The 23,114-nt window shown below is 43.1% G+C and overlaps 1 protein-coding gene and 1 long non-coding RNA gene across 2 annotated transcripts in view; one reads left to right on the top strand and one right to left on the bottom strand.

Moving 5' to 3' along the window:
• Positions 1–12,582, bottom strand: part of LOC124265694 (arylsulfatase B-like) — a 23,646-nt gene extending 11,064 nt beyond the window's left edge. Inside the window, 6 exon segments of the mRNA XM_046700498.1 lie at positions 1,994–2,089; positions 2,729–2,840; positions 3,186–3,367; positions 11,616–11,657; positions 11,660–11,801; positions 12,312–12,582. Coding sequence (XP_046556454.1) covers positions 1,994–2,089; positions 2,729–2,840; positions 3,186–3,367; positions 11,616–11,657; positions 11,660–11,801; positions 12,312–12,548 — 811 coding nt within the window. The 5' untranslated portion in view covers positions 12,549–12,582.
• Positions 12,583–21,866: 9,284 nt separating this feature from the next.
• LOC124265695 lies at positions 21,867–22,708 on the top strand. Its single transcript, XR_006895505.1, has 3 exons — positions 21,867–21,919; positions 22,245–22,444; positions 22,625–22,708. It is a non-coding gene; the product is annotated as an uncharacterized LOC124265695 (long non-coding RNA).
• Positions 22,709–23,114: the final 406 nt, after the last annotated feature.

Below are 23,114 nucleotides of genomic sequence, written 5' to 3'. Positions count from 1 at the left end.
ATGTATGATTTCTACTACAACGAGCTGAAAAGCAGTACGGCGACAGGTGCGAAGTGCTGTACACGGACACAGATTCCCTGTTGATGGAAATTCACACAGAGAAGGTGTATGAGGACATAAAGAAACACATGCACCTGTACGACATCAGACAAGTCAACAAAAGTGCTCTCGCAAGATGAAGGACGAATGCGCGGGCATGCCGATCGCCGAGTTTGTCGGCTTGAGACCCAAGATGTATTGCATTAAGAAAGCCGACGACGATTAAATCCGAAAGACAAAAGCGCTTCAAAAACACGTGGTGAAAAAACACATCAAGCACACCAGATTCAACAAGACCTCGCTGTCTCCCATGGACACGAAACGATGGATCGCCATCGACGGAGTCACCACTTACGCACATGGGCACAAACGCCGTGATCGAATAATTGAACGCTTTACGCACACATGCGCGCATACATCATGGAGAAAATTTATACCAGCCCGTGAGGGTTCTGGAAAGGCACGGAAGAGAAAGCCAAAGCCTGGCTTAAAAAACAAGCCATCTGGCAAGTCTACCTGCCGGTGCCCCGATACATCCCGAGAAGAAAATTCGACATTTCAACGCCGAATCGCGTCCACTAAAGCCGACGTCCACGACAGGGTGAGGCGCAAAACCTACAAGTACACCCTGACCGTCGTTGACGCTGCCAGTCACTACAAGGAAGCCGAACCGTTGACAACGAAAGATTCGAACAAAGTCGCCAAAGCCTTTGAAAGCATATACAAACGCAGTCGCTTGACATGGCCTACTGTATTGCAAGTCGATCCCGGACATGAGTTCATGGGAGCCGTGTCGCAGCTGCTGGCCAAGCACAAAGTCCAAGTGAGACGAGGTATAACGGGAGCTCACCGTAGCCATGCCATCGTTGACAGATTCAATCGCACCCTAGCCGAACGCCTGTTCTTGCACCAATACTCGCAGGATTTAATGGATCCCGGAAACAGAAACACGGATTGGGTCGTACGCTTAGCGCGAGTGGTGGATGTCATCAACAACAAAGTCACCAGACTCATGGGCAAGAGACCCGTCAGAGCCATCAAAATGAAATCTGTCGAATCGTCGTCGGCAGCAGCACGTAGGATAATGCAGAGAAAACATTACCGGACCGGGTCAGCGTTAGTACTTGTACCAGCCAGGAGAATACGAGGGATACAGGAGAAAACGTGCCACCGATCCGATATGGTCCATGAAAACGTACAATGTAGACCTTGTCGATATCAAAGATGGCGAACCGAAACTGTACAACTTGAAAGACGGACCACCGAGAGCATTCGTCAGAGAGGAGTTGATGATCGTACCTCTCGACACAGTCCTTACACATCACCCACCGTGTGATGATAGTTTCTCGTCATGATTTTATCAGTCTTGCATGCCTATTTTCTGCTTAATGTAGCCAGCCAGCCAGCCACCCGTACACCAAGCCGGAGAGACACACGCACACGCACTGCGACTCGTCCGCCAACAGCGCTCGGAGGAGCAACCACCCCGAGGCGACCCGAGCCTTTTCCCGACTGACCTCATATGCTCACTTTAAAGTCAATATTTCAGAAACTATTCAACCGATTTTCATCAAATTTTGCATGCACCTTAGTAGTAGTATACACAATGGGTCTACGGGATTAGGGACTTCCCAAGGGCTCCATTGAGCTCCATTGAGCCCTTGGGAGGGACCTGGTCCCATAGCCTCATTGTGTATACTACTACCTGTTACTCACCCAGTTTGTGTTAAAAAGTTTCCCGTTACTCGATGTGGCACAACAATACTGCCGACTCATGCACACAGCCAAAGTATCCATAACATAATACCGAGTATCCGAACTGAAAACTTACAGGAAATCTTTAATTGATTTATTGGCCAATTTTCTCCAAAGACTCAGAACTTCCATGTTTTATCCACTTTAGTATGATAATTATCATTGCTTTGAGATTTTGCTCAGATAAAACATCACTTACCAGCGGAAAATACAATTAGAGTATTCGCTAGCTGGCCAGAAGACTTGAGAGCTGCAGTGACATTTCCGATCCCCTCATCCATACATGTGGACATGCCTGGAAGTTGAAAATACCAAAATCAGGTAAGCGACAATATCTTACCCCTTCCGAAAAGATCTATAAGGTTAATATGCTTGTTTAGATATTCCATTTTATCCCTAACGCTCTCATTTCAATAGTGGTCTTCATTGCCGACTGTGTTCGTTTGCCAAAAGAGGCAACTCTGGTCATACTTTACAATTATGACAAGTAGACCTGTCTCCCCTTAAATCAAGGTCGGAAAAGGTTCTACAGACCCTTGATATGGATAATACTGATAGCAATATGGTATAAAACATTGTCAGTTATGTACAGATAGGGCACCCAAGGATTTCATATGCTGTAGTCATGTATAGTTGCAAAGGTGAATTAAGGTTTGTGTGTTGTTTAACACCGCACTCACCAATATTCCAACCATATGGTGGCAGAATTAAGGAACATAGTGTGGTATATAGTGACTATAGTGTTCTCTTGTCACGTTGATCACTTGGATTCATTATTTGTTTCGTCCCCACCATGGGTACAATGAGTGAATCCGTTTCTGGTGTCCCTTGCCATGATATAGCTGAAATATTGCTCTCATAGCCAAGAACCAAAATTACACTGTGCGATTAGAAATGGGCTGACGATGTTATTAATTAACAGTAATTATATTACCAGCAAAGGTTCGCCTTTTCGTGTCGTTGATGTGGCTGTACTGATTCATGTATTGGCTGGGGACCTGGAGGGGAGTGTGTGTAGATTGATACGCCAGGTACAAGAAGAATGGCTGCAAACAAACAACAAAATCATATATGACGAAACAAAACTCAGTGACTGGTTTTATGCTGATTTTAGCAATATTGTTTCAAGAACATCATGACAGGGGACACCAGAAATGGGATTCACACCTTGTAGCCATGTGGGGAATCGGACTCTTTGGGTCTTTGTCGTGGCAATGCTTAAACCACTAGACTACCCCGCAGCTCGAGACAAAACGAAAAATATCACAAAGTAAACACCGATACACTGACAATGGAACTGTATACAAGGTCACTACATGCAGACTGTCACATTGATTTCAATATTTACAGTAACAACTACATGAAACATTCTCGAGGGAATCTGCACCTACCTTCGACTTGTCATGCTTCTGGATGATATCAATTGCCTTCTCCGTAAACAGATGCGTTGAATAGTGACCATTCTCGGTGAACACTGGCTTTGTATTGTCAAGTAAGTCAAGGCCACATAATGAGGGATTGTTAAAGTCACAATGGCTGTGTGTGTAATAGTCCTCGGCGCCTGCCAGGTAGCCTGCAAATTACGACAATACGGTATGTAAAGAGGTAACTGGAATTAAAAGCATGACTCATCTAAATACGAAAAATCTTTGAAATGTTTAGACAAATAATGCGCATGTGCCATTGGTAGCATAATCCTGTGTATTACTCCCTTCATTCTATGAGTCAGCGAGTTTAGTCTACGCTGCTTTCAACAATATTCCAGCAATATCATGGCGGACTACACCATGAATTGACTTCAAAGGTTGAACCCATGTGGGGAATCGAACCTGGGTCCCGGCATGACGTGAACGCTTGAACCACTAGGATACCCAACCGGACATGTATATCACAGTTGTGGATTGGACATAATGTATTGACTAACATACAAGATAGTAAAATAGTTATATTGAATGAAAATACCCGACCGAGGATGATAACACGTGAGTGAATTTTCACTGTCTCAGAAATCTCTCAGGCTGTTAATTTTTTAACTTTAAAATTTGAGGATGAGGACTTGAGGATGAACATTTTCCTCAGAGAAAACAAAGATTAAGCCCTGTTCTGCATTGCATGAAATACTATCTCACACATGGTCTATGATATAATACTGCTCAGCATTTATTAATTGTCTTATTCCCATAGGTCATAGACTGCAGTCTATGCAGTCTTTTGAGCATTCTTAGTCAAGTTTGCAAATCTGATGAATTTTTAGGCAGCTTGGAAAATATAATCCTTTGATTATCATTAGCCCCCAAAGATTTGATAAAGTTTACTTCAAGATTTCGGGTAATGGCAGTTTTGTTTCCATATTTCGTTGATGCTATCAATAATTAAGATTGGTGGCTGCATTGGCAATATTGCAGCCGTTGAGTGATAACATCTATCTCCTATCAGCACCAACAGTTTAGGGACTTGAAGGTCCAGGGTACTTATTTTCGAAACGTTAGCCCTACGAACTTCTTAAGCCTATTCTTAATACATTGGCTACGATCAAAGTTAAGACTTTTTAGGGTTACGAACGTTTCGAAAATACGGGCCCCAGTTAGGATTGATCTGCAACAACCCAGGCTTGTTGTTAAAGGGTAATCAGGTTCGCTGACGTGGTTGACACAAGTCATCGTATCCCAATTGCATAGGTCGATGCTCATTGTTTCAGTGGGGGTTTCTCCAGTACAAAGACACAATATAGACTTGGTACTTCATCGGTTTACTGTCATGCTTTTGTACAACCGGAACACGTGGACTGCGCCTCGCACATGCATGATGAGTCAAGCGTTATGCACTAACTTTCACGTTGTTGGGGGTGCTTATGACCACAATACATGCAGTTGTATTTGAGACTGTGTTACCCTTGGGTTTGACTGAGTGTTTATGCACGGCGTGAACCTGAATGTCCTCTTTGGCACTCATAGCTCTAACTTGTGCTGCAGTAGATTCTGCTGCTCGACATATATTGATGCACTGTTTTAGCGTCAATTTGGATTGCTGGAGTAGCTTTCTTCTAGTAGCATTGTCATTGATTCCACAACCAATTCGATCTCTAATTAGATCATCTTGGAGATCACGAAAGTCACATGTGGAGGCCATGGTTCTCAGCTTGTTAGCATATGGATCTATGTTTTCACCCTCTTGTTGCTTATTAAAGGTGTATCTCTCATATATGACATTAGTCTCTCCCATACAGTGTCTCTCCATGAGAGTCAAGTCAAGTCGTACAGAGTGTTGTTGACCGCTCCTTCGGTATCGACGAAATCGCCTAGGTCGTTGCCACCACCACCAGCGGCAGATTGCTGTGTTGGCGCATTTTCTAACCCATGTTCCTGGACCATGAGACTCTGTCATTGCCGTATGTGCAGCGTCGTGCTGAGATACCCTATACTTACGGGATCTTGTTTAACGTCTAAAACCGATATTTCCGTGATGTTGCCTCGGATTAATTTCTTGTAATGACGCGATGTAAACGATTCGGTTCTGCCATCGTTGTACTTTTCCGTTTTCACCAGCATGGCTCTCAGCAGTGTGGAAGGTCGTTCGCCTTGAACGTTGTCGGTCATACTCAGCTGATCGAGATGAATGCACAGTTCCTGATACGGAACGAGATTGGGTAATTTCGTGCCGGTCACGGTGGTTTCCGGTTGTATGTCGTTCGACTTAAACCCGAGCGTTTTAGCCAACGACCGACTGAGTCTCAAGTCGTTTTTACCGTTGTTGGATAACATGACCGTGCCGTTCGAGTCGTTCATTTTTAGTTCGGCTCCCACGGGTTTGAAGATTTCTTCGTTGAGCGAGCACATGCTGTAGTAGCCGTCTGTTTTTTGGTTGCATCCGAACAGCCTGTTGTTTTTGTCGTTGATGTTCGTCCATCGCGGGTAGTAGGTGATATCGCAGAGCGCAACTTGGAGCTGACCAGACGTGTTATCGATCGCGTGCAGCAGTTGAACAGGCTCGCCGCTCGTGATTCCCGGAAGTGTCACGTACATATTGAAAAGTAGATATGTATACTAAAATATAGCAATTCAAATATGTACTAACCGGGAGTGTTTTATTCTAAAAGTGATAACATAAGTGCTACCTATCTCACGCAACCAAGTATTGTGGTCGATGCAAAGGATGGTTTACATTTCATGGTTCGGTTCATCGACGTGTTTAAAAATTATGGGTTTTCGGTCACAAATGTGAAAACAGTACACTCTTGGTTCCACAACCCGATGCAGTTCTGGCAGAAGTCAATTCAATTTCGCCGTGTGGTGCGCGACGACCAGGTGCGGCGTGACGTTGAACGACACTCGTCGTGATGAGCTGAGTCGGTCTGTATTCTCGTTTCATGTGTACTACCAGATCAGACGTATCCTGAAAGAAATCAGTGCCCCGATTCCGCAGGACAAGGTGTGGAATGCCGTAAACAATCCATACGATTGACGTGCGTATGAACGCGTTTGCGGTGAATTCGAACTAGATCCGAAGTCAGTCGATTGGCGTTTCACGGTTTGGGCATTCCCATTGTTCACAACATGTATCTCGCGGAAGCCATCAAACAGCTGGTGAAAGATTGGGGTTACAAGTCGTATCAATATGTCAAGACGAACGAGTGGAACGACGATTACATGGCTTTCGACGACAGCAAGGATTACTGCGCATTTGGAGGTTTGAGCAGGGACCCATGGATGATTGGAAAATGTTCATGCTGGACACTTCGAAAGGGTTGACTCGTGCCAGTGTTGTCAGATTGAACGATTCGATTCGAACGTACGTGTGGGCCGTGCTGGGCGCTCAGACGCAAACACGTTCCAGCATCGTTGGTCGTGAAAGGACTGCTTACGACGCACAGAACGAACTCATCTCAGAACGAGACTATCTCAACGAATGCAACCGACTCCTCAGAATAAAAATCTAACATGCATCACGAAAATCGCTTTTTTTAAAAAGTCGGTTGAAAGTTATAACTATCCAACATATTGACGGGTATGCTAACATTTAACAGCGAGACATACTTCGCACACCAAGAAACTACTAGAGATTTTGACTCGTAGCTCAACATAGCGACTTCACACCTGACTATAGCGAACAACCTATTAGAGATTTGATTTCGCATCTGAATATAATTAATTTTTCATTTAGAAAAAGGTTTTCACACATTGATATAGCAACGACGATTACCGTTCGAGAACTGAAAAGGATTGCCAAAAAACGCGGAGTGACTGCTTACGACGCACAGAACGAACTCATCTCAGAACGAGACTATCTCAACGAACGCAACCGACTCCTCAGAATAAAAATCTAACATGCATCACGAAAATCGCTTTTTTAAAAGTTGGTTGAAAGTTATACTATCCAACATATTGACGGGTATGCTAACATTTAACAGCGAGACATACTTCGCACACCAAGAAACTACTAGAGATTTTGACTCGTAGCTCAACATAGCGACTTCACACCTGACTATAGCGAACAACCTATTAGATATTTGATTTCGCATCTGAATATAATTATGTTTTCATTTAGAAAAAGGTTTTTACACATTGATATAGCAACGACGATTACCGTTCGAGAACTGAAAAGGATTGCCAAAAAACGCGGAGTGATCGGTTACTCCCGTTTGAGAAAACCTCTGCTGCTGAGCACCTCGTTTGCAAAAATACGAGAATCCCTGGAACGCTACACGCACATGGGCTCGGGCTGGGTCGTGGACACGATCGACACGGTCTACCTGGATGTAGCGAACTACGTGCCATTTAAAGAAGGGTCGTACATAGACTTGCCACCGTACTACAAGAAAAAGCAAGCCATGGTCAACGTCAAAAACAAAGGCGATGATTGCATGAGGGTTGCGATCAAATCCACGAAGTTTCCGGTCAAAGCACATTCAGACAGACTTTCGAGCTATCCCGAAGACGATGGGATAAACTGGGACAGCATAGACGAACCCACCCCCATCTCCCAGGTCACCAAAATCGAAAAACAGAACGACGACATAGCCATCAATATCTTCGGACACGAAGGGAATAAAACGATCGTGCATAGGATCAGCTCCCTCACAAACGAACACTGCAAGACGATCAATATATTCATGTTCCAGCAAGGCGACAAGTATCACTACACGCAGATAAAATATTTCAACAGACTGTTGTACGATCAATCGAAGCATAAGGAAAAGAAACACTTCTGTGAAAGGTGCCTGCACGGCTTCACGCGAGCCGACCTGCTGGAATCCCACCGGGAGGATTGCTGAGGCATGGGAGAGAAGGCCATCCAAACAGACATGCCCGACGAAAAGAAAAACACGCTAAAATTCTTCAACCACAAACATCAATTGCCCGTGCCCTACGTCATCTACGCCAACTTCGAAGCCCTCATCAAAACCGTCAACACTGTCGCGCCGTCGTCCCTGGAAAAAAGTTCCACGCATAAAACGGAAGAACACAAAGCCTGCATGTTCGGTTACATGGTCGTTGATCCGACAGTGAAACAAATGCTCCCGTGGTCTTCCGAGGTCCCGACGCAGCCAAACGATTTCTCACGTGTTTGCAAAACGAAGAGAAAATCATCAGGAAACAGTTGTACACCATCGTCCCTTGCGTATGACCCAAGACGACTGGCGAACTCATAAGAAAGCTAAGAATTGCCACGTGTGCGACGAACCCCTGAACGGGGATGTCATGAGAGATCACTGCCACATCACCGGCAAGTACAGAGGTGCCGCTCACAACGCGTGCAACTTGAAGCTCAAAATCAATCCCAAGATCATCAAAATTCCCGTCTTGTTTCACAATCTTCGCGGTTACGATTCTCACCTGATAATGCAGGCCATCGCGAAGGTCGACGGCAACATAACGTGCATCCCCAACAACATGGAAAAATAGATCTCGTTCTCGTTAGACGGTCTGAGATTTATTGATAGCGTTCAGTTCCTGCTGTCGTCTCTAGACAGTCTGGTGAACGCCAACGACCCGGACGATTTCGACATAACCAATCGATACACCGACGTCGAGACTCAACCTCTGCTGCTGAGGAAGGGCGTCTACCCCTACGAGTACATGAACGATTGGTCTCAGTTTGAGGAGACGTGATTACCTCCCAACGACCGCTTTTACAGCAACTTGACCGATTCCAATATCTCTCAGGACGCTACGCGCACGCGATTAACATGTGGGACAAACTGGGCTGCAAGAAACTGTGCGATTACCATGACCTGTACTTGAAAATGGAAGTACTGCTGCTGGCCAACGTGTTCGAGATATTCAGAAAAACGTGCTCGAAACAGTACGGCCTGGACCCCACGGTCTCTCTTGGGACGCCTTGTTGAAAAAGACCGGCGTGGAGCTGAAACTACTGACGGATTACGACATGCACCTGTTCGTGGAAAAAGGCTCGCGAGGTGGGATTTCCATGGCATCCAAATGATACGCCAAAGCAAACAACAAGTACGTTCCGGGTCACGACCCCGGCAAACCGACCAAACACATACTCTATCTCGACGCCAAGAACCTGTACGTCTGGGCCATGAGTCAGTATCTCCCCACCGGGGATTTGAATGGGTCTCCTAACCCGAGATGATTGACGTGAATAGCATCGCGCCGGATTCGAACAAAGGCTACGTTGTCGAAGTGGACTTGGACTATGCCGCAGAACTACACGAATCGCACAACAGCTATCCGCTAGCTACCTAACGATTGACGGTGAACCCGGACTGGATGTCCGAATATCAACGAAACATGCTGTTAAACAATAAGCTGGCTAACTTTGACAAACTCGTGCCGAACTTGATGAACAAGTCAAAATACGTCGTTCACTATCGCAATCTGCAGCTGTACTTGTCGCTGGGAATGAAATTTACGAAAATACACAGGGTGCTCCAGTTCGATCAAAGTCCATGGATGGAACCTTACATTCGGTTGAACACGAATCTGCGAAAATAAGCCACGAGCGATTTCGAAAAACTTGTACAAGCTCATGAACAACTTGGTGTTAGGCAAGACGATGGAGAATTTGAGAAAACGTGTTAACATGAAATTAGTCAGATCCGGCGAGAAAGAAAAACTCAGGAAACTCATAGCCAGCCAGGCGTTTAACTGAAGCAAGATATTCAACGACGACTTGGCAGCGTTGCACATGAACAAAAGCCACATCAAATTCAACCGGCCCGTTTACGTGGGGATGAGCATCCTCGACTTATCCAAACACTTGATGTACGATTTCTACTACAATGAGCTGAAAAAGCAGTACGGCGACAGGTTCGAAGTGCTGTACACGAACACAGATTCCCGGCTGATGGAAATTCACACCGAACGTGTATGAGGATATGAAGAAACACATGCACCTGTATGACACCAGCGACTACCCTAAAGATCACCCTATGCACAGCCAAGTCAACGAAAAAGTGCTCGGCAAGATGAAGGAAGAATGCGCGGGCACGCCTTTGAACACATATACAAATGCAGTCGCTTGACATGGCCTACCGTATTGCAAGTCGATCCCGGACATGAGTTCATGGGAGCCGTGTCACAACTGCTGGCCAAGCACAAAGTCCAAGTGAGACGAGGTATAGCGGGAGCTCACCGTAGCCAAGCCATCGTTGAGAGATTCAATCGCACCCTAGCTGAAAGCCTGTTCTCGCACCAATACTCGCAAGATTTGATGGATCCCGGAAACAGAAACACGAAATGGGTCGTACTCTTAGCGCGAGTGGTGGATGCCATCAACAACGAAGTCACCAGACTCATGGGCAAGAGACCCGTCGGAGCCATCAAAATGAAATCTGTCGAATCGTCGTCGGCAGCAGCACGTCGCAATAAAACAGAGAAAGCATTACCGGACCGGGTCAGCATAAGGTACTTGTACCAGCCAGGAGAATGCAAGGGAGACAGGAAAAAACGAGCCACCGATCCGATATGGTCCATGGAAACGTACAATGTAGACCTTGTCGACATCAAAGACGGTGAACTGAACTTGTACTACTTGAAAGACGGACCGCCGAGAGCATTCGTCAGAGAGGAGTTGATGATGGACTTTTTTAGTTGAGCCCTTGGGAGGGACCTGGTTCCGCAGCCCCATTGTGTATACTACTTCTTTCCTGTCATTTTCTGATTCAAATGGTAGACCATTGAAAACTTCTAGAGCTACTGGGCCAATATAGGTTATGAAAGCTGCTAACCTATATCTATGGTTCTTCTGATCAATTCCTGCCATTGTTTCAAAAGAGTCCCACACTTGTTTCCATAATTTCCAATTATGAGCCAAATTCCCCTTCATTTCAAGTCTAGGAGGAGCGGGGATTCTCCCTTGAAAGGGTACAGTATGAACAACGAGTGGAGGATCCCCTTGCTCACCTTCGTTAGACATATCGACAACTGACAGTACCTGAGACTAGCGGTGTGTCACAAGTGAAGAACGTTCGGCGAGCGAGAGCGTGCCTTTGAAGAATATTGAGGCAAATAGAGAAGAGAGTCAAATAAACGAGCATGTGCCTGTTACTGTGTCACATCCGCATCCCACTTCTGACACCATATTTCAGTGGGGGTTTCTCCAGTACAAGAGACACAATATAGACTTGGTACTTCATCGGTTTACTGTCATGCTTTTGTACAACCGGAACACGTGGACTGCGCCTCGCGCATGCGTGATGAGTCGAGCGTGATGCACTAACATAGTGGTGCACTAAGGTAATAATTCTACTATCGCAACACTCATGATGTCGATAACTCTATTATCTGGTCGAGAGTCGTCATATAGCTGGGCCATTGCTGAGTGTGGCGTTAAACAAAACAAGCATCTTTCCTTACCATAGAATGAATCAAATCCCCTGTTGGTAGGCAAGTATGCATTTTGTAGAACCCAAGATGCCATTTGCCGACAGCATAGGTTGAATACCCTGCCTCTTTGATCTTGTCTGCAATTGTGGCGCTACCTAGCGGCAGAGCACTGGGCTGGGAAGACAGGAAGACGAAATGTTGTAAACCAGTATGAATCTGAAATGGAAACAGATAAAGGTCATTACGGTGTTTTACAGACACAAAATAGAAAAGGACACATTAAAAATGTAATTGATCCAAAGATTGCACATACTTTGAAAACAAACGTTAGCAGTAAAATGTTGAAAACATTCCCTGACTCACTGACGACTCTGTGTCGTAAAAGGCGACGAACTGCATCGGGTGGAACAGGACTTTTTCGGATAATAAAAACAACTAATGTTTGGAATTCCTTGTCAGATGTCTTCACCGAATCACAAAATTTTGATTCAAACAAACAAAATCTGATCTATGATCACCATGATAAGCGTAGGGCATCACACATATGATATATTATATTTGCTACTAGTTTAGTGGTAACCCGTGAGGACATATGTTTGGCGACAAACGGGATCGGGTGGTTAGGTTCGCTGATTTACCTGGCACATGCCATCGTATCTAAACTGAGAAGATCGATCCTCATGATGCGATGTGTAGTCTATACTGGAAAGTGTATCCCTGACTCACCTGGTACCTCCCGGACATAAACTGTGCCCGTGAGGGGGTGCAGAGTGGCTGGACATAGTAGTTTTCGAGCTTTACTCCACCTGCAGCCAGCTGGTCAAGGACTGGTGTTTTAATGTCCGAGTTGTGGTACCCGACATCATGGTACCCGTAATCATCGGCGAAGATGAAAATTATGTTTGGCTTCGCTGAAACAGCAGTGCAACATGCACAAAGTAGCAACAGTACTGCACGATGCATGGTTGTCACGAAACACCCCAGGTGCAAATGTGTCGAGTTCCCACATTTTATCAGTCTTTTGTAGCGGGTCACTTGGGATGACGCAACAGTTTTGATCATGTGACTTGAGCGAACTCCATAGCAGTGCTACGAAACATGTACTGTGTAATGAGTGAGGCAAACATTCGCTCGCACCTTTCCGTAACCTACAAGACGACTTGTCACTATGACATCACAAAGTTGATAGCCAACAGAATTCATGAATATGTCATGCCTGCATTTGATAAGTAAATATAGATGTGTAAGAAAGTGTAAGTATCCAATTGGAAATGGGTAGCGATATAGGTAGGGTTGTTCAAACAAGACAGGCACGAATTCATGGATATGTCATGCCTGTATTTGAGGTCTAGATGTCACGAATTACCTTAGGTACATAATCCAATTTGTACACTCCAGCTGAAAGTCATCATCCCACGTTGTCAGTACATTGTATTAATATTGCTTATGACAACCATGTTAATATGTACACCATTATGTCATAATGTGCATATTTACGTTCATATCATAAGGGCTGTTGATAATCATGATAATTTTGTTTGTGACACTTACATACAAAAAACCCGTCTACTGAGTCAGTGAGCACATGTGTGCATTTACATGCTTATCAATGATTTTATGTAATTCTGATATGCAATAGTACAAACACACATGTGACAAGGGGTGTAATAACCAGACCCATATCTGATAGCTGATATAGCGTGTAAATGCACTTTTAAATGTTTGAACGATATCAGCAACGAAATTGGAGTCACGTGCCCCAGTGGCTAGTTTTCCAATGAATGACTATGCCTCAAGTTTTAAACAGGGGGAAAACGCATTCAAAAATATAAAAGTCTCAATTGTGGCAGTTTCTCTTGTCATACTCTGTATCAACCCTCAATCCCCATATCACCTTTATCAGATCGGCTTATATGTGGGTCTTACCTCTGCCACTGAAATGAAGTAGGAAAACAATCGGTTACAATGATAAACATGGTACATGCCGGTTCGATACATTCGTGGAATTTTCACGTGAAACAAATATTAGATGCCAAATGACAGATAGGTAATAACAAAATCTTCAAAGCACGTCTTATTATTCAACATGTTTAAAGTAAAACAGTAGAAAAACATATATTCCAAACTTGTATAGTTGTACCTCTTATACTGAGTATCCCGGCTTGAGTGTAATGGACGTTATGTACTGTTCTGTTCTGTGTAAAACAATGAGATTATGTCTCTGTTGGTTGTTAATGTCATCAGTAACACATCCAACTTATAAATGCCAAGCAGAGGTCTTGATTCTCCTGGCTGATGTCTCGACAGATCTTGCAACGAAATGAGAAGAGTAAATGTTATATACACATGGAAAAAATATTGCAATACCATGAATTTTAACCCTCATATAGCCATTTAGATTCATGTCATAATTATGTTAGTTTCTATCATTAATTTGACTCTCCGGGTGCACCATACATTGACGTTAGATGTGCACGTGCTACGATCAAAGGCGAGCATCACGTGCAATACGTGTTCCCATCATTAAATGAATGTTCAGTGAACTCTTCTTACAGATCAATAACATGGAAAATCAATTGATGTCGTTGTTGATAAGCCAATATGGGGCCAAGTGACAGTTGCTCAAAGATGGCAAGTTATTGGTATGTACAATGCTGGAGTGCCATTGAAGACTATTACATAAACGCTTCTGAGATGGTTATCATCTGAAGCCTAGCAGTTAAAGCGTTCGCACGCCACGGCGAAGGCTCGGGGTCGATTCCCCACATGGGTACAATGTGAAGCCATTTCTAGAGTCCCCAGCAGTGATATTGTTGGAATATTGCCCAAAGTGGCATAAAACTAAACTCACTGAATATATGCAGTTGCATCGTCGGTCGGACAGTGAAAATAATTAGTATAGTCCCAACTGAAACCTGTTTCTAAGGCAGTGCCATCACTTCATCGCTATGCGTGAAAAAGAAAGCTTCAATGCGCAGCATGGAATCAAGTTTGGCATTTTAAAAACAATTTGAACTATACTCGTTTTAATTCATTCCCTGTTCAACACCTAAACCAGGCATTTTACTACAATGCAATATTTTTACATATTATATTAGATAAACGGGGAATATACACAGCAAAATATGAAGAGCAATATGCAACAAGGCCCCTTCGCCTTCTAGAACCCCGTGGAATACGAGCTGGTCTCACCATCACTTATTCAACAAATTACTGAACGACTAACAACATACACAGTGACAGATAATGTTAGAAACACGTATATCAAAACTGAATATAGTTACAGACACTCATAGGCAAAATTACAAATGTATGGCCGTTTCACTTGTATTTCTACTTGCCTTTCGTGACAGTCAATCTGTCCAACCCGTCAGAGTAACCGCCCTTTGTCAAAGGGAAGCTACTCTAACCAAACTGTGAAAAAGTGTGTTTCTAAAAATCTGCATGGCCTGTGATACGGTTACGAAGTGCAGAGTCAGATTTTCAAACAGTCTAAAAATTCGGACACCTTTGGAAGCAAATCCAACTGACTTAAACTGGGGTAAAGGGCCAAAGAGGCAGAGGTCTATAACTACAGATATGGAAACTGATCGCTCTCGGTAAATGTGCTCATTAATTGGGGAAAAATGTAAAATACCTCGGTTACGTACCAGTTTGACAATGATTTTCCCCGTGTTTATCAGATCATTGTTTTGATAATGATAACAATAATGCATGTAGTTTCCGATGTTTATTTGTGAGTCGATCGCCGATTTACGAGGGCCATTTTGGGTTGTATGAAAGAAGGTATAGTACTACTACTGTGTCGCACCAGTACAAGGGAACACAGGCACGCACGCACGCACGCACGCATGCACACACCCACGCACGCACCCACGCACGCACACACAGCGATCAGATATAAGAGCAACAATTTTGAACGTAACGTCAAACCCGAATTCACTTCAGCTCCACTTGTCATAAGACACTTATATGAGTAATTACATTTGAGTGGCATGCTTGTCGTAAGAGGCGACTAACGGGATCAGGTGGTCAGGCTGGCTGACTTGGTTGACACAAGTCATTGTATCCCAAATGCTGTTGATCACTGGATTGTCTGTTCCATACACGATTATTTACAGACCGCTGCCATACAACTTAAATATTGCTGAGTGCAGCGTTAAACAACCCACCATTTGGGCAGGACGGGTCCATGAGCAGGAAAGACATTTGTGCAGTGCAGTAATGTACATTTGGGGTGTATAGTCGAAATGTCATACGAACAATGTCATTGGAAATTCCGAAGAGACGTCTGGTTTTCGTTGAAGCCATCCATACATTTGAAACTGATTTCCTCACAACTGGTTGTACTGGCAGGCAGGATGTATGTTCCCACCTCCAACGGCTGGCGCTGCCACTGTAGTTTCACCGTGAATCTTAAGGTCAGGGTAGCCTAATGGTTAAAGCGTCAGTTCGTCACGCCGAAGACCCGGGTTCGATTCCCCACATGGGTACAATGTGTGAAGCCTATTTCTGGTGTCCCCCGCCGTGATATTGCTGGAATAGTGCTAAAAGCGGCGTAAAACTAAACTCAATCACTCACTCATTAGTCAAGCGAGTGACTTTTCTCTGATGAAGTCATTGTAGGAAGCATAACAAAATATTTAATACTCGTCCATGCAGCGACTGACACAGGGACTCGTTTCGTGTTTCGGTACAAATCTAAGACATCTGATCGCGGTGTAATAGTCGCGGATACGCATAAAGCGGTCCTGATTACTGAAATCACCTGGTAGGTGTATGTAACCATCCTGGTGGGTGAGAGACCTCCCACACAGGTTGATAGTCGTAATTACAATACCTGAATGATAATAAATGGTAATGAATGACAATGAATTGTGTTAAAGAATATTTTTTCCCTTAAGTTTTAAAACGTGAAAGAATTCAGGTACAAGCATCCTTGTATGAACTAAAATAGTTCAATGCAAAACTATATTCTATTTCTTATAAAATAAACTTAGTATGTACAACCCTATATACAATCCTAGGTTAATTGTAAATAATATTGTAATTGTAAAATGTGTTTATATATAAAAATTCTTTCGAGTGTGCCTTTGTGTTTATAATAGACTTGTGTATATGTGTGAATTTGGATCCTCTCCATGTGGCCGATGAAACTGATGCGACGTCAAATATTAACTCACTCACTTAAATCATGTATATGTACTTCTGAAAGGCACTATGAGTGGCCCAGATAGCTTTCCGATGTTGGTCCAACGTTGCCAACGGTTGGCGGCGTCATGGTCGGATTTCCTGCGTTGATCCGACGTTGGCTTGACGGTCGAAAAGGCGTTGGGCAACGTTAGTGATAACGTTGGGCAGACGTTGGCCCAACGCCAGAATGTTATCTGGGACAGGTTTCGTCACTATACCACGGTGTTACTGGTATTTAAAATTGAAAGATAACTTATACCAAAACTCTCTTTAACCTACAGTGTGTACGCATGGAACATACCTATACTGGGAGTCTACATGGTCTGCGTGTGCTCTATGGGCGTCGTCGCCTACAGCTACCTCGCAGCAAAGGGATGTGATCCCTTCCAGACTGGCATCCTCACAGACAGAAACCAGGTATGAACTGAACGATACCAATTCGTAAGGAATATGCTTGTTTGTTGTTTAACACATTTCCAGCTGTATGACAGCGATTTGTAAATAATCCCGTCTGGACAAGACTATCCATTGATTGACATCAATCTACACAGTTGGGATAGGACATGTGTCAACCAAGTCAGAAAGCTTGACCACATGGTCCCTGTAGTCGACTCTTACAAAAAGCATTGGTTGCTGAAGACCAATTCTAACCCGGATCTTCAATTATAATATGCTTGTAGTGAGTGGGTATGGTTTTACACAGCGTTTAGCAATATTCAAGCAATATTACGATGGGGGACACACGAAATAGACATTGTACCCGTGGGGAAGCGAACCTGTGTTTTCGAATAGGCGAGCGAACGCTTTAACCACCAATTAAATTAGAAATATTCTTTTTATTCAGCTGATGCCCTTTGTTGTGTTGGAAGTATTTAAAGGTGTACCTGGCATGGCTGGTTTGTACCTGGCCACCATATTCAGCTCGGCGTTAAGGTACGTCCTACAGTTACCACATGGAACAGAGTGCAAGCGTCAAAGTTGGTTTTCAGAGACCCATTCATAGCTTTTACAGATAATGGAGACTGGTTATTATGCGGTGTTGGTATTTTTACAGAAATATGAATTGGCTGACGTATGCAAAGGATTATGTAATATACATAAAATACAATTAAGTCATCGCTTTATAACGGTGTTAGAAAACGGTATAAGATCTACATCGAAACGTCACTCCTAGTGTAATAAAGAGGTTCATGCATATATTCTTATCCCTCCGTAATACTTGTTTTGTGGATTTATCTTATTTTGCCTTGAGTTTCATCTTCTTAAACCAGCAGCCTGGTGTAATGTTCAGCAATACATGACTCATGCTGGAAGATCACGTGTGCCTCAGATCATGTGTTTAGTCTCACATGTTGTGATCGCTCAGAAATGATTAACTGTTTATGCTACTGTTCTTGGTTAACGTAAAGGTCATGTATATGTTAGATGATGTTTAAGAGAAATGAGTTAAAACAAATATGGTAGATACCGACCCAGTTACTGATCATACAATTTCTCGTCGTGTATTTGGTAACTCGCACAAAGGCTTGTAACGCAAACAATAGGCATATAGGACTCAGTGATATTTATTGATGCTAGTCAAGACTCCGATAGTGACAGTATATACAGTAGATCTATCTATCGATCGATCTGTATGTCTGTCTGACTAAAGGTGCTCTCATAACGAACCTTTCTAAATCGTTAATTGATAAGATTATTCATGGTCCCTACATGCTACATGCTGCATTGTTCATAATCTTTATATCCATCTGGATTCGGTCCGATCTAGCACTTTGTCGTCCGTCACCAATGGTCTAGCTGCTAACACCGTCATGGATATTCTGAAGCTGCCGTTTCAGCGCTATAAAACAAAGGAGTCTATGAGGATACTCACAGCTAAAGTAGCAGGTATGACAAATGTCCACAAATATATATAATGACACACGATGAAGGAATGATTATTAGTAGTCGAAATAAGATAATACAATGGGTAAAAATATATGTCAACAGCATTGATGAACAGGTCCCAGCACACCAGTCGGTTCCTGCACGAATGTTCAGCATTTGTCGCAGCTGATTTTCAGGAATGAGGTAAACGCCCAGTATCGCGGAGCGCACCAATCCTTGCACACATGATTCGGCCAAGTGGAAGAAGACATGAAAAACCACGTTACCTATGTACGAGACTGAAAACAAACTCCTCAAAGCGGAAAGAGGGTAACGACGGTGTCATTCAGTGGGACAGAGTTTAGACTGTAAAAACACTAAGGGAGGTCACTCTAGTTGACATTCAACATTGCTTGAGTTTGTAATCCATAATGATTATTTAAATCCGAATAAATCTGCTTGCATTCATTATTGCAATACAAAACTTAGTTAGTCGATGGCAAACAGACCTGACCACCCTTAAGCTATACAACCAACACCAACACTGCTGTCTGTAATAAATTCACTGCAATATCACAACTTAGTACAATACCCAGTCCAATATTTTGAGACCAACTCATTCAACTGGATATATAAATATTAAACAGTATTATTTGATACATTTAATCACTTGTATATTGCAACACTACGCTCCTTCTAATCTTTTCAAACACGTCGTGCAGCGTGCTCTGTCGTACACCGTGCTCTGACAAACGGAAATCTGGAAATCGTGGAAATCTTTAAACGAGACTCGGCCGCTAGTTTGGCGGTCTGGTACGGACTTGACATTATACCAGTCACATTGTACGTAACAGAGTACACTGAATAAGCGCAAAGAACACATAACAGGTTTAACCAGTCAGCCAGATGAATTGTGAATCATTTTACGACCTCATCAAACCAGGGCAGTCTGTGACGTCTTAGTTAAGGTCATGCTGCCTAAACCTCGCCATAAAATATAGAAATACGATTTTTTAAAGTTTAAAATAAAACTTCATTTGTAAAACCATATTTTTATGAAACAAGGAATTTGAATTTGGTGTAACCATAGCTGTTTGTAGTGGCTCTTTTCACTTTCACATGAGGAAATTCGGATCTGCTGAAAAGTAGGTCATTGTCTGAATTGGGTTACTACGACTCATGTTTCGGTTTGTTATTTCAGTATGGTTTTACGGTGGTGTGTGTATGGGCTTAGCTTTCCTGGCGCAGAGCTTCCCTGGGACAGTGTTGGAGGTGAGAACTAAAACGCTGATCTGTATTATTATCAGTTCAAGGTGTTATTATCACATACCAGCAGCTACAGATATGTGGACGTGCATTTCATACATACAAGTTGGTATCCAATTTAGGCAAGGCGACACCCAAGTGACGCAATCAGGAAAGAAAACAATGTTTACAATTTATGTTATTTTGTCGACAGCCCTGTTTTGAACGGTGAATAAAATAAAGAGAAAAAAGTTAACAATGTCTCTCGGACAGAGGTATACACATGGAACATACTGCGCTTAAAATAACTTTCGTCATCAATTAAACCATGCCGAATATATATACAGTGGAAGCCCGCTTATCCGAACCCCACATATCCGGAAACCTCGATTACCGGAAGATACTTATGTGAAACGAAATACATACTACTTATAATGCTTCATTTACCTGAAAATCTGGGTTCCGGAACTGTACAGTGAATTTCAGTTACCAACAGTCCCAAATACTCACACAACCGGGTAGCTAATTCATTACATGGCATGAAATGACATACTTAATTTATTCCTGATATTTCATATAATGGTCATAAAAGTCATTTATTGTATATCTAGACTGATGCTCGTGATTTAGTTTATCAATATTATTCAAAGTAATAGTCACTATTGTCTATCAAAATTGTAAGTGACCGCACGAACTCGTCAACCTTTTACTTCCCCCAAGTTCTGAAACCGCTATTGATGCCTTCAAGCGAACATAAGTTCGCGGGAACGGATACATATATCTGCCGTACATTTGTGTGATAAATGTGATATTTGATAACCAGGCTAAGATATGCCAACATGGAATTTTCTGATTGAAATGACCTGCTTATGATCAAATTGTTCCATACCTAAACAATGTAATTTAGATGAACATAGAGTTGAACGATACTTTAGTGAGTAAGTGAGTTTAGTTTGACGCCGCACTCAGCAATAATCCATCTATATGGCGGTGGTCTGTAAATAATCGAGTCTGGACCAGACAATCCAGTGATCAACAGCATGAGCATCGATCTGCGCAATCGGGACCGATGAAATGTGTCAACCAAGTCAGCGAGCCTGTCCACCCGATCCCGTTAGTCGCCTCTTACGACAAGCATGGGTTACTGAAGATCAATATTCTTACCCGGACCTTCACGGGTCAACAATAGTTTAGTTACATTCACGGCGTCACCTAACTAGTAGAAGATGGCCCGACATCACGCATTTCTTTGATGGTTACCACTTTGGTGAAACCTACGAGGAGGCCATTGGTGTTGACAAACTGAAAATCGAACACAATACAAATCTGTGATTCGAGTGAGTTTAGTTTAGTGTTACGCCGCTTTTAGCAATAATCCGACAATAACACGACAGGGGACACCAGAAATGGGCTTCACACATAGTACCCATGTGGTGAATCGAACCCGGATCTTCAGCGTGACGAGCCAACGCTTTAACCACTAGGCTATTCCACCGCCCCCTCTGTGATTCGATTCCATGATAACAAAGGCAAGTGAGGGACGCCCTTCTATTGTTTGACAACTAAAACTGTTTCTGTACAATAGAGATATTTTCATGTCGAACAGTCTTGGTATAATTTGGCCAAACCTGAGTCAACCAGAAATTTTGAAGAGTATATCCCTTTACAATAAATGCCGCGCCATTGTACACTGCCGTAGTTACCGTAAAGATGCAGATTCGAACTCGTTTTCTGCAACGAATTAATCTCATACGAGGCGACTAGAGGCATCGGGTGGTCAGATTCGCCGACTTCGTTGATGAATGTTATCGTATTCAATCGGCGTACACGGTTGTGTTGCTGAGTGCGGCGTAAAACAACAACCAACTCCAGAGCTAATATATATGTACAAATCAAATACGAATGTCTAGTCTTTATTCACTTTATATAATTCAATATTATAGGCCACCGTAAGCCTGCTAGGAGCGTGTGGTGGGCCGATAGTGGGCGTCTTCTTCCTGGGAGCTCTAGTACCATGGACAAATAAAATCGTAAGTAAAAACCACAACACTGCAATACATTGGACATAACGAACCGCACCTGACTGTCATTTATCATCAAATATACGAACATGAGTCGCTGATGTTGAAAACTCAACACATGGAATTTTGAAACTTACGTCAGCGACGTTCATCCAAAATTAACTTACCCAAATTGTACTTACATTTCATGTAGTGAACCCGATAGCGATAAAGTAAACTTATCAAATTAAGATATGTCTGGATCTGAGTGCTCCAGCTTTTGTGCTGCGTTTGTTGTGACGTGGGCCTGATGTCCAGCTCACCAACGCCCCCTAACCTTTATTTAATGATACAGGGTGCGATAGCAGGATTGATCGTGTCTCTCCTACTGAGCACGTGGATGAGCATCGGGGCAGCGTTGTATGGACGGAGACCTGTACCCCTTCCCCCAGCTCCCGGCAACTCCTGTGACGTTTTCTCTCTGGCCACCGTCAACGGCGGAAACATCTCCACAAGGTTGCCATCAATGCTAAATATAACACCGGCATCGTTCAGGTAGTGTAACTTTCAGCGTTATACTTTGGTTGCAGAATAAACTGGGTGTTTGAATGCCTATTCATGAGACAATATACAAATTCTATAGCGGAAAGTGTATGCGCTCATCACATGCACAATCGCAACATTCATTTGGGTTAAAGTAGGATAAAACCATCCTCAATAGCTTGATCTTTGCAGTAACGTCACAGAGAACGAGGGACTCTTCTTTTACAACATCTCTTACCAACACTACGGTCTTACAGCCTGGCTTTTTGCATTAATCGTGGGATTTGTGGTCAGCGTTGCTACATGTAAGTAACTTTGTCCACTTTCCTCCACCCTGTAATATATATGTGTATAAAACACAGTGCAAAATGCAAGGTAGAAGGTGATGAAAAGGCTACATGTTTCATTCCATGTGCAACTGAACTGAACTTTTAGAAGTCGAAAGAACGACGTTTCTTTAATTTAAATATATACATTTTCAGTAAAAATCTGCATACCCACTCAAACATGACACTGGGAATGTATTTTGAATGACGAAGTTTTAACGTTTGAGGGATATCATTTTGAGGTGTTGTTATAGGTCGAATGTATCCTCCTATTACTGATGACAAGCTGCTGTTTCCGGTTGTGAGACGATTTTGGAACATTAAGGGTTTTCAAGTGTCTGGACAAGTAAGTACTA

The sequence above is a fragment of the Haliotis rubra genome, unplaced genomic scaffold (genome assembly GCF_003918875.1).
Source record: "Haliotis rubra isolate DU_JTF1 unplaced genomic scaffold, ASM391887v1 Scf99, whole genome shotgun sequence".
Lineage (NCBI taxonomy): Eukaryota > Metazoa > Mollusca > Gastropoda > Lepetellida > Haliotidae > Haliotis > Haliotis rubra.
Note: the sequence above shows the minus strand (reverse complement) of the source record. Positions and strands in the feature narration are given on the sequence as shown.